Source organism: Triplophysa dalaica, chromosome 9 (assembly GCF_015846415.1).
Source record: "Triplophysa dalaica isolate WHDGS20190420 chromosome 9, ASM1584641v1, whole genome shotgun sequence".
Classification (NCBI taxonomy): domain Eukaryota; kingdom Metazoa; phylum Chordata; class Actinopteri; order Cypriniformes; family Nemacheilidae; genus Triplophysa; species Triplophysa dalaica.
Window position 1 is genome coordinate 8,027,977 of NC_079550.1, and position 12,958 is coordinate 8,040,934.

Genomic DNA, 12,958 nt, shown 5'->3' on the forward strand with positions numbered 1-12,958 from the left:
ACTTGTGGATAGGAGAGAACTGATTCAGAAAGATTATGTTTAAAGAATTTTAAGTACACAGCACAGATGCAGACATATCTTTCAGTCATATTAATGACTGATGTATTATCATTCATTGATTTTTGGTGATTTCATTCATCTATTTAATAATCTCTACACTACCTAAATACACTACCTAATACCACTACCAAAATATCTTACATTAGTGTTTAGGGATAAAATTATGCAAATACATATTTATATTTTCACAGTTGTATGTGTACACAGAGGTCTGTAACCCACAGTAGCCTAGGTCATGCACATCTGTACATGTGTTTTAATGCCACGTTTTAATTTTTTTATTTCTTATGTATCTACTGTATTAAAGCAATCAGAGGATACATGAAAACCGAAACAAATTCATTGTGAGTATGCAGTGCACACAAAACTCATCGTGATGCACACAGCAGTTACTTCTGAAAGGACATCACATAGACTGGTGTTGGACTGCCACCGTGTGGTCACGTGAACACTGCAATACTCACTGCAGCATTGTGATTTGTGATCTTTTGTCGAATTCACAGTTTTGATAAACCTTTTTTAAAACCTTTTTTCCATTTTTATTGGTAGTTTACAAAAACGTTTACTGTTTAATTGATTTATTCTAGGAAGTAATGAAAGAGAAAGAAGTAATACAAATATGTTTTATTTGATCCGGCATATATTTTAAGACGTTGTACTGTGTCTTTTGTACATTTAGGGTTCAAAAATGATTATAAAGTGTTCTTGACAGATTTACGTTACCACACTGGTTTCATTTACGTCATGACATCAGCCCCTGTGGCGCGCACGCCGCGCACGAGCAGGTTTGTGTTGTAAGCAGGAAACGGTGAGAGGCGTTAGCATCAGCAGCAGCAGTTAGCCTGTTGGCTAGTACCAGCATCACAAACTGAAACAAAATCACAGCAAACACTATCCGAGGAAGAGAAGAGAACCGGTTGAGTGGTTTTATCGGTGGGACCGACATGTCAGAGACATACGGTAAAGATCATTTCATTGAATTGTTATTAGCGCTGAAGCTAGCGAGTCCTTGCGCGAATCAACACCATCATCAATTTCACATCTAAACCGTTACTTATTTAAACGCTTTTAATACTTACATCATCATTTACACGTAACCTCACGTCTGTCACCGTGGTGTTGTGAGACTGTTTATGAATATGTTTTAATAATGGCTTTTAATAGGCCTGTCAGAATATGTGCAGTACTTGTTTGACGTTGTGACATTACTGATGCTGATATCTTTAATAACATTTGTGCTTAAATGTGTACGTATGTGTTGGGATAAATAAAAGAGAACTAATTTGATAATTGCTGTCAGTACTCTGAATAATATCTTTAAGAAATGTTTTTACTTCGCATCAGTGGTTAGCAACTGTCCATGACACTTCCGTTAACAGGAGTGACGCAAAACCTGCAGCAACATCACGTACGATCACACATGAGCGCTCTCTACACTCTTTCACATTTAAAAACAGGGTTTTTCAACCCAGCACCACTTATCTCTGCTATCATTGACATTGGTAACTCAAACGGGAATGTTGAGTTGAATGTGTTTTATTAAGATAGATATTATTTACATTATATAGATTTTTGGCATCACAGCTGCAGCTATTTTGCAATATCCTGTTATTGACTCCGTTTACTTTCTTTATACACATTCTAGAGTTTAAGTATATCCCACAATGCACTGCACTTGGCGTGACCTGTTTCTTGTGATGATGGAAATCTCTCCAATGGCAGAAATGAAACTGTCAGAGAGAGAACAGTTATGGAAATTGTGTTGTTTGCAGATGCTTCCAGTGTGCTGCCCAGCACTGTTTCCAGTGTTTGTCATTTTTTAAGCAGTGCGCTAGTTTTTAGTTATGAGTATTTGAGTTAATAAGACATTACCTATCACAGATGGCTGGTTTATAATTTTAATTCTCTATTTAGTTACACTGTATGTCTTGGGTCTTTATTATTGAGTGATGTACTTGCCTGTAGATGATAAAATATTAATGTGGTTCATGTGAATGCGAGTTTCATGTTGCAGAAATCTCCCCCTCTTCTTTCTCCTTCAACCCCCCACCAGTCTGCTGTGAAACACTGTCTGTCTGTTTCATTCATTCATTGGTTTACAAATCACTGTTCCAGGCCAATAGAAAATGAATGACCATATTGCCCTGTCAACGAAATGGCTCTTCAATAGCAAATTGATGTCTTTAGCCAATTTAATCTAATCTCCAAGGCTAAAGTTAATAGCAGACAGACAGTCGCTTGTACTTGTCAATAACATGACCTCACTGAAGCATCTGTCATCGAGTGAGTGACATCCAGATTTACTGTAATTCAGCTGTGCCACTATAACAAATCAAGGCTCATAGCAGCTGAAAATTGCTATGAAAACTGAGAATTCAAAGTGTCACTTATTGACAACATCTTTTGTTCTGTTTGAGGTACGCATTTCCTTCCAACAGTTTTTTCATTGAGGCTAGGTTTTTTTTGCTCATTAGTGTGTCTGTGTCATTCACAGTATATGGGATTATCCAGTCTCCATCTCTCTGTTAAACTACACCTGTCACAAAAATGTGAAAGCCAACGGTGGATGTGTTCCTTTTTTGGTTTCTATTTTCAATTGAAGTTTGACCAAGTTTCCAGTTCCACTTATGCTAAAAGATGTCCAATAGATGTTGTAACAACAGAAAAAGACAAATATTTTTCATTTTGCTTCTATAAAACAATAAAATGAAACCAGCGATGTTAAAAAATGGACTGTAATACAATTTGTCGCACTTTATCGAAATCGGTTTTTGCATGTCAAAGCAAATTTGTCATAGGCCTATTTTATATTTTTTTCATAGCTAACTTATTAATTTCCAAAATTATAATAACCTCATAATTAACACATATACATTCACCGTATATACAATGTATTATATATGCTGATGAATATCAAGTGAATAAAACAGAGTTAATTGTTATATTATATTTTTTCCGGAAAAGCATCTGCAAGGAATGTGTTTAAGTTCAATTCAATTCAAGTTTATTTATATAGCGCTTTTCACAATGTGTATTGTTTCAAAGCAGCTTTACAGGGGCAAACAGGAAAAACAGAAAAGTTAAAACACAGCACAGTGCATGGTATTTATACAACGAGTAAGTTCATTCTAATAAATAACATCTAATTTCTAAATAAATAAATGAATGAATGCAGTCTCCCGGTGAGCAGGCCAACACTGCCCTAAAAAATAAAACTGCCCACTTTAAGTGACCTAAAAAATAAAAACTTCCCACATTTATTTCATATTTTTATTAGAAATTGTATCATTGACTAACATAGCAGAATATAATGATAGTCAAAAGTACTCCAGAACTGTTTGTTTTCCGAAATTCCTTAAAATATCTTTTGTGTTCAATATAACAAAATAATTACAATAATTTTCCTATGGTAGCCAATGGTGCCCCAGAACTGTCAATTGCTAACATTCTTCCAAATAACTTTCTTTGTCTTCAACCCTCTTTTATGTAATTTGTGAAAGTATAATTCATGACAGAATTTTTCATTTCAACTGTTATTTGAATATAAATATGCTAAACCGCAAAAAAACTAAACCGCATCATTTGGTCCATCTGCTTTTTAATATCCATTTACCTTCCTTATGGGTCTGGAAATGTAAAGTTATATTACAGCACTAATGTCTAGTAGGTGATCATTTTAATTTAGTTCACAAATATGTGCAAATAGTAATAGCTGGTGGTATAGGATTTATGTGAACATGCATCAACCAAATGTGTTTCTATAAACAGAACCACATGGTCAGAGTTCACATACTTGCCTCAAAAATAGTACCCGTTAGCTGACTAGACCACTTCATTCATTGTGACTCAACGTAGACCTTTTATTTCATATAACTTATAAATAGAACGCTTTATTTAATAGGACTCAAATGTAGACATTCATTTAATCGGACTCAATACTATAAAGCTGCCGTAACACACTCAGTTTCTTCCAATCTCATATTAATCTTGAGTACCTATAGAGTACATTAACATTTTGTCATTTAGCAGACACTTTTATTCAAAACGACTTCCAAAGAGTTTAGGGAGAAAAAGGCGATATGTCATACAGGAGCAATAATACAGTTATACAGAGTAAAAGCATACTTTGTATCTTCTAAGAATTTTTGGTTTGATCAAATTTATATAAGACAGATACAGCTGTACGAGTATTTCCGGAAAAATAAGACTAAGGGGTGTGCGGCGGAGAAAATAAATCACGAGCACACAATACCCTACATCATCGCATTATCCCTGCATAAGTATTGATTCACTTTAAATTTGTGTTGTTTAGATTATGAGCGTACACGCCGATCGCCAACAAAATACAGATACAGTGCATCCCGAAAGTATTCACAGCGCTTCACTTTTCCACATTTTGGTATGTTACAGCCTTATTCAAAAATGGATTCAATTCATAATTTTCCTCAAAATTCTACAAACAATACCCCATAATGACTAAGTGAAAGAAGTTTGTTTGAAATCTTTGCAAATTTATTAAAAATATAAAAGCACATGTATATAAGTATTCACAGCCTTTGCTCAATACTTTGTTGAAGCACCTTTGGCACCAATTACAGCCTCAACGCTTATGGAGTATGATTCTACAAGCTTGTCACACCTATTTTTGGGCAGTTTCTCCCATTCTTCTTTGCAGGACCTCTCAAGCTCCATCAGGTTGGATGGTGAGCATCGGTTCACATCCATTTTCAGATCTCTCCAGAGATATTCAATGGGGTTCAAGTCTGGGCTCTGGCTGGGCCACTCAAGGACATTCACAGAGTTGTCCTGTAGCCACTCCTTTTTTATCTTGGCTGTGTGCTTAGGGTCATCGTCCTGTTGGAAGAGGAACCTTCGCCCCAGTCTGAAGTCCAGAGCACTCTGGAGCAGATTTTCATCGAGGATGTTTCTGTACATTGCTGCATTCATCTTCCCTTCGATCCTGACTAGTCTCCCAATTCCTGCCGCTGAAAAACATCCCCAACAGCATGATGCTGCCACCACCACCATGGTATTGGCCAGGTGATAAGCGGTGCCTGGTTTCCTCTAGACATGACACTTGCTATTCTTTTATCAGAACAGATCATTTTGTTTCTCATGGTCTGAGAGTCCTTCAGGTGCCTTTTGGCAAACTCCAGATGGGCTTGGTGCACTTGCTGAGGGGAGTCACTGCCTTTATTAGAATGTTCCAGATCAGTCACTTATAATGTTCCATTTCACTTGATGATTTAGGCAGGAAACATAAAGGCAGCTCACTAGGTTGTGAATAGAGCCGATGTTTTGGGGAAGTTTACTGAGAATGTATATAAGGGTTTGTAATGATCCATACACGCTTGTCGTCATGCTGCATATGTTCCATGCGGACTGTGATGGACACATCATCTCTACATATCATGCTGCAATTCTGAATCTCTTCTCTGTGTCGTCTTTTATGTTTGAGTGCATCTCATTTCCACATATACGAAGAGGTCTTTATCAGCGCCCTCTTAAGACACAAAGAGCTGTTTGGTTGGCTCGGCTCATAGAGGTCAGCAGCTGAACCCTGCGGTCTGCTGTATGGGCCGGGTCAGGACCCGTTCCACTTAGACTGAACATCTGCAGAGCGTACATGCTCAATAAGACAGTAAGACCCCCATTGACTTCCATTGTATGGACACAGACCCCCATTGACTTCCATTGTATGGACAAAAAACCCCAGAGACATTTCTCAAAATATCTTCTCGTGTGTTTCGCACAAGAATACACACCTAAAGGAAATGACCTGTCTCACATGAACGAATGAGAGAAGGGTTAAATCAGGATGGACCTCAACTCTCATATTGATTCACTTTCTCTCTCTCTTGGTTTCAGATTTCCTGTTTAAGTTCCTGGTGATTGGCAGCGCTGGGACTGGGAAATCATGCCTACTGCACCAGTTCATAGAGAACAAATGTAAGTGCTTATTAATGTCTCAATCTCACAAAGACTTTAATAAAAAAAATGACTTTTCATTCTTGTGGCATTCAGCAGAGACAAAGAGAAGGGCATGGAAGGTATTTGGGAAAAGGACAGTAGCTTGACATGCATTTGCAATGTGAATAAGAATGTTTAAACATTTCATTCGCAAGGCAAAGCAGCATTGAATAAAAACCACGCTGTCGGTGAGCTTAGAAAATCCAATGCCATCAGAAGTTATAATGAATACATAGAAAACTCTTAAAGGAACAGCTCACACAAAGATGAACATTTTCTGTTTATGAAATTTAAGTTCACAGATGCTTTTGAATGGTCCAGTGTATGAAATTTAGCGGCGTCTAGTGGTGAGGTTGTGAATTGCAACCAATGGCTCACTCCAACCTTCCCCCTCCTTTTAGAAGCACTACGATGGCTGCACAGGACAAACATGTCTTACTTTTTTTATTCTTTGCTGAAGGAGACATGTATATTAAATTGCATTTCTGTCAAAAGGTCCTCCAAATAATGACACGCAGCACCTTTAAGAGTGTTAAAGCCAATACAGGCAACACAAAATATCTGCACCTCCTGACAATATATTAAAGTCATATGAACCAAATCATTTGTCTTAAAACATTCTTGCCATCACGGAAAAGGAAACATTTGATTTTAGTTCAGCACTTGGTGTAACTTGCTAACCAAACATCATCTTTTACAGTCAAACAGGACTCCAACCACACCATCGGTGTTGAATTCGGATCCAGGGTTGTCAACGTCGGCGGCAAGACAGTCAAACTGCAGATCTGGGACACGGCTGGACAGGAGCGTTTTAGGTACTTTTCTATGATTAGTCCATTAGAATATCCCCATTGCTATATGCTGACTCTGATTGGTCGTGATCAGTCACCGCTTGTGTCTTATAGGTCAGTCACCCGCAGTTACTATCGTGGAGCAGCCGGGGCTCTTCTAGTGTACGACATCACAAGGTATGGCCACATTTTTTTTATCTGGTCTTAAATAGGCTTTTAAAACAAACGATTCTGTAAAAAGTCAAGCGCAAAGAGAGAAAGCTTGTGGTTGCTACGCAGCTGTCATAGTAATTGAGAGAGAGGGAATGGAATAATAAAGAGCGACAGCTGGGTAATAAAATATTATATTTTGTCAAGCGGAAACCCAGAGAGATCCAGTCCGTTAAACAGGGTGTCAGCTTGACACGGCACAGACACACTCAGAGAAAAATGAACAGAATGATGGATCGCGTGCGTTTGCTAGGCTGCGTGTGTGTGTGGTTGATGGATAGAATATAGGGGTCATCTTTTAGAAACTGTCAGACCACATTCATTGCTTTATGTTGAACCTTCACCCATTCACCCAATATTTCGGCCATGGGCTAATGGTTGCCAAGGAGAATGACAAGTTTCAAGAAAGCGTGATGTGTGCACTCTAAAGAAATGTGAAGCATTTACTATCTCTTATAGAGTGTTACGGACAGTGATTTCTTAGAAACTGTATTATTGAAAGTGAAGATTAGTTTCATAAGCCAGTTTCCAAGAGACTGAATTCTCTGTAAATACAAACAACTTCCTGGTCTTATACTTCATGATTCATTGGTCACATTATTACAAAAACAAACGTTTGCCTTTGTAATCTTTCATCCAAACAATAGGCTTGTAAAAGAAATGTTAGGTTTCAGCCCTGCAAAGTTCATGGACTGTAAATTTCACCTTAATTTTAGCAGTCAACACATATCGTGTTGTTTTTTCTATAGACTTGTGTGTCATCTTTGCTTGTTTAGCAGTGAATCCTGTTTTGCTTTCAGTTGTGGGAAGTAGTTTCAAGTTCAGGGCTTGATGTATCGTGCAGTTTATAGACGGTTTCAAAGGGACAACTTAAACAAACGTTACAGTGCAGCGTTCATGGACTGCACTTATCTTCCGTTACACATTCACAAATAATAGTGCCTGTAGATTATTTCTGATAACAAGCAGAAAGAAACTGAAGAACTGTTACTTGACTAAACCTGCCTGTCCAATATTTTTAATTTAGACTGTGAAACTAAGCTTGACCGCTAGATGTCAGTGTAAAATAAGGTTTGTTTTAATGTGACCAAACTACAGGACCCATTCAACCAATGGTTTATTTAATGAAATTAACATACAACAAAATTCCACAAATCCTTTATTTAATACAATTATTGTGCAATAAAATGGGAAAATAAAGTCATATTAACGTAAATTAAATATAAATAGTTATATTATTAGACACTAGCCAGACAAATAAACAAACACAGTCCGGAAGTAACCTGCAGTCCAGGTGCGCGCGTCCAATGAAATGGTCTACAGGTGAAAAATGTCTGCAGCAGTTGATTTGGAAATGTCTGGAATGATGAATAACACCGCTTTGAAATCAGTGCGATTTGAATGAGTGGTAACTGTTGTGTGTGTGTTTTCTAGTCGTGAGACCTACAATGCTCTGACTAACTGGCTGACGGATGCACGAACACTGGCCAGTCCCAACATCGCGATCATTCTGTGCGGAAATAAAAAAGATCTGGATGCAGATCGTGAGGTCACCTTTCTGGAAGCCTCTCGCTTTGCCCAGGAGAACGGTTAGAGATGCTCTTCAGCAGAAACACTCATTCTACAATTCAAATAAACTCACATTCTGGCTGTGAAAGGACATGAGCTGTAATACCTGAAACCACTCTAATACTATCACTACTATAATTCACAGAATTGTATAACAAAGCTTTACTTAGCATGAATTGTAGAGGCAGAAATAGAAAACCCATATGTTTTGTAGTACCTTAATAAAGAACATCACCACATTCCTAGTCGCTGATGCTGCTTTTGAAACAAAACTTTGTTATGAACCAATGAAGATTATTAGGATACACAAGGACAGTTAAGAAAAAATGATCTTTGACATGAATATTTGGGTGTGTCCTCCATCCAGAGCTGATGTTTTTGGAGACGAGTGCTTTAACTGGGGAGAATGTAGAGGAGGCCTTTCTCAAATGTGCTCGCACCATCCTCGGCAAGATCGAGTCAGGTAAAAGAAAACATTTTGCGGGTCGTTTTTATGACTTTTTCTTTCTCTTTTAAATATATTATTATTATAATATTTAAATATTTTATATTTTAAATATCCCTTTCACATTAAAGGGACGGGGTCTTCTTTTACTCTCCCTCAAGTTTTTCCAAATCTGAATAAATGTCTTTGTTCTGATGAACACAGAGAAAGATATAGATAAGTAAGAATGCTTGTAACCAAACAGTTCTTGGTCACCATTGACTACCGTAGTAGTAAAAATGACAATAGTAGTCAAAAGTGCCCCAGAACTGTTTGCTGTCCTATATTCTTCAAAATATATTATTTTGTGTTCAACAGAACAAAGACAGTTACGGATTAATTTTTCCTACTATGGTGGTCAATAGGGCAGAGAACAATTTGGTCATGAGCATTAGCATAATAATCGTTCTCTGTGTTCATCTAAACAAAGAAATGTGTACAGATTCGGAACAACTCAAGGATGAGTGAACGGACATTATTTTGATTTTTGGGTGAACTGTTCCTTTAAGCTCAGCTTTTGTTTAGGTAATGATGGTTTACTTAATGTTTCTTGCTGTTCATATAAAGGTGAGTTAGACCCGGAGCGGATGGGTTCTGGGATCCAGTACGGCGACGCGTCCCTGAGGCAACTCCGACAGCCCCGGGGTTCTGCCGCACAGACCAAGCAGCAGTGTAACTGCTAGGGGTCCGGACGCCCTGACCGCTACCTGACTCCATCCTTCCACACCCAACCTTTCCTCCCTCGGGTGAGTGACGTTCATCACACAATGACATTCATTTTACATTTCCGTACTCGAGGGCAAATCTATTGTAGATTGTGTAGCTTTAAAACATTGCCTTGTTCAAGAAACCAAATGCTTAAGTTTGAGGCGGGACAGTTTGTTTAGCCATCAAACGGTCAGTGTGCGACTTGAAGTTTATAAACATTAATTAACTTTTACTTTTTCAGCTTCAGGTGTTTCTGGGTATGCACGGATCCTACCACACCCAGACACATCTGGATCGTTTTCTCTGAAGTCCATTCGCAAACTTAACCTCTGACCTCAGAAATAAAGCCCTCTGCCTAGGACAGATCTCCCCGGACTCTTTGAGCCGGGCTGGGACACGGACAATAGAGGTGAATACTGATCTGACTGACAGACTGTGTGTATTTTACATATCATGTGATCCTCACAGTTCATTCTTAAAGGGTAAACAGCCATCAACTAGATTTCACAGGACTGGGTTAAATCATTCTACCAGTAGATACATTTCACAAGTCTTTAAAACCATTGTAACAGCATTTCATACATCAACACATCTGACTGTTTTCGTGTTTATTTGAATGTTCCCCCTGTTGTTTTATTGCGTTGTTCCCAAATGGTAGATGACAAACCGAATTAGCAGTTGTTTAGATACTGATGTCTACTATTTGGGTTAAAACTGCTATACACCCTGTTGCATTGGCCTTGCATCTATAACACATCTGCGGGCAGAGCTCTTGAAAACACAAAGAGCTGATGGGAAAAAAGGACCATCTGTTAGGACTTTGACATTTGGTTGCTGCTATCAGGAGCATATCAGATGTTCACCGCTGCCCTGGCTTGGAGGTTATCATCCGTCTTAACATCAGTCATACTCCACCTGGACCTCCGACTTTCACACATGTTTGTTGAACATATTTATGGACGTTTAAGTTTTGTGAGTTCCATTCATAAGGAATATCCAGATTTTAAATGCATTTTTGTTTTACAAAGAAATGCCTGATTTAAGATTTTATCACTCCATTAGGCCATACTGTACGTCTAATTGCTTAATTACTTAAAGTTGCACGAGAACAGTCAAGGTATCAGGGTCATATTTCATCCCAAAATATACATTTATGTATTGCTTAAAGAATATCAAAATATTTTAACGCCAGTTAGGTTTTTTTGAATTGAGACAGATTGAAACCTCTTTTTCTCAAGTCTCAGCTGCTCACTTCTTTAATGCGAAAATAATATATTGTTTAATTTTGAAATGTTCAAGTTGTAACTTGACATCTTAGTGGTTTTTATTATATGATGCTGATAATTGTGGGGTTTTTTTCAATTATGACATTTACAGTAATAAGAAAGTTATATAATACAAAATAATAATTGTCTGTTAATATTGGCTTTATATTCTTTTTTGTTTTCTATTTTGGGGTGAAATTTGGCCCATTTCATAAGATTCACCGAGTTTCATGCAATTTATTTCATTTAGACACCACAAGGTACAAGAAGTAGTTCACTAAAAAATGAAAATTCTTTCACCGTTTTCTCGCCTTCTTTCTTCTGCAAAACACAAACAAAGATACTTTGAAGAATGTTGGTAACTGAACAACGTTGGTCGTATGAACACAAATCCAATGCAAGTCAATGGTTGCCGGTTAACAACTTTTTTCAAAATATCTTTTTTTTTGTGTGTGTGTTCCGCAAAGGGGAAAAAATGTCATACAGGTTTGAAATGGCCAGAGCGTGAGTAAATGATGACAGAATTTTCACTTTTAGGTGAACTATCACTTTAAAGTGGATTTTCCACCAGACTTGTTTAAACTGAGACCTTGACATTAGTCTCCATTACCGTCACGTTTTAGAGTTTTTTCTTTACTTGCCGTTTGCTCTGGTTACCCATGAAGGAGAGATCTAGAGGTGATGGCCAGCACAGTCCTCCGCTCAATGATAGCATCATTATGCACCACAGACAGCCGTCTCTATCTGTGTGATACGTGCTTTTTATTTCTCTTGATTTTTCTCTGCAAGTGCACTTTTCTGACTGTTTATAAACTGTACTTAAAGAATTGTAAAATGTATAGTCATTTAATGATATTAAATGAGAGAGTATATTGTTTGAGGAGTGATCATTCCTTACTGAAGAGTAGTCCGCAATCATTTCAGTGGCGTCAAGAGCTGTTTTCTCATCACGACAGCTGTGGACATTCTGTTAGTTGTAATTGTGAGGAGGGTGGAGACCTCGTCTCCTCAAGCACAAAGAAAAGCCTTAACAGACTAACCATACGATTGTTCACATTAGATCATCGATGTATTATGCTTTCATTAGTGTGTGAGCTCTTTTAAAATGCACATTTACTGTGACCTGCACTTTGCTGAGGTTTTTATTTGTTGCTTTAACTACAGTCACTTCTGTTTTCTGTTCCTAACCTTAATCTAAAATATTGAACATATGGGTGTACAGGTTAAGCTTTATCAACAAATCTGCCGCATGCTTTCGATTACTGAAGAAAAATGATCTATCCAAAAATGCGTTTCAGGTATTTTTCAGCAGTAATGGACAGCACCTGACAGATGAGATGTCACAGCTTAACTTGAGCACTGGAACATTCCTGTAATGTTGATGATATGCACTGTAGTCAATTTACAATTGTTCCCCCTTTACATTTGCATGGTGAAGCTTTGTGTGCTCTTATAGATATGTGGTACATGATGTTAGAAGAGCTCCACTGCCCAGGTAATGACATTTGATGGGATTTGATAGCATTTCATACCAAAATCAATTTGAAACACTCCAGTGCATTTGACGGGTAGTTAAAAATACTGCATAAATCAGTTGTTGCTTAGTAACCGGTGTGATTTGTTTATTCATAAATACTGTAAATCTGAATCATTGTGCTGTAAATAAGAATGAAAATGTCTATAGGAGTTGTTGGGGTGTGGGTGCTTGTTAATTTTAAAGATGACGAATTAAAGTTTGCTTGTTTCTTATGTTATTTGAACATTTGTTTTGTTTTTGTGTGGTGGAAGAGTCTAACAATGACAAGTTGCTATGTCAGGAACCTGATCTCCACTTTAATGTTGGCAAGTCCAAATGCAGGCAAACCTCCATAGATGTGATGTTGATGGGTGACAAAATACTC

At 37.7% G+C, this 12,958-nt stretch overlaps 1 protein-coding gene across 1 annotated transcript; it reads left to right on the plus strand.

Annotated features, from left to right (window-relative positions):
* The first annotated feature begins 858 nt into the window (after positions 1-858).
* On the plus strand, positions 859-12,817 carry rab4b (RAB4B, member RAS oncogene family). Its single transcript, XM_056757386.1, has 8 exons — positions 859-1,020; positions 5,929-6,009; positions 6,731-6,845; positions 6,936-6,998; positions 8,466-8,620; positions 8,968-9,063; positions 9,652-9,830; positions 10,034-12,817. Exons 1-7 carry the CDS (start codon positions 1,005-1,007, stop codon positions 9,765-9,767), a joined length of 642 nt encoding a protein of 213 aa, XP_056613364.1. The 5' UTR covers positions 859-1,004; the 3' UTR covers positions 9,768-9,830; positions 10,034-12,817.
* Positions 12,818-12,958: the final 141 nt, after the last annotated feature.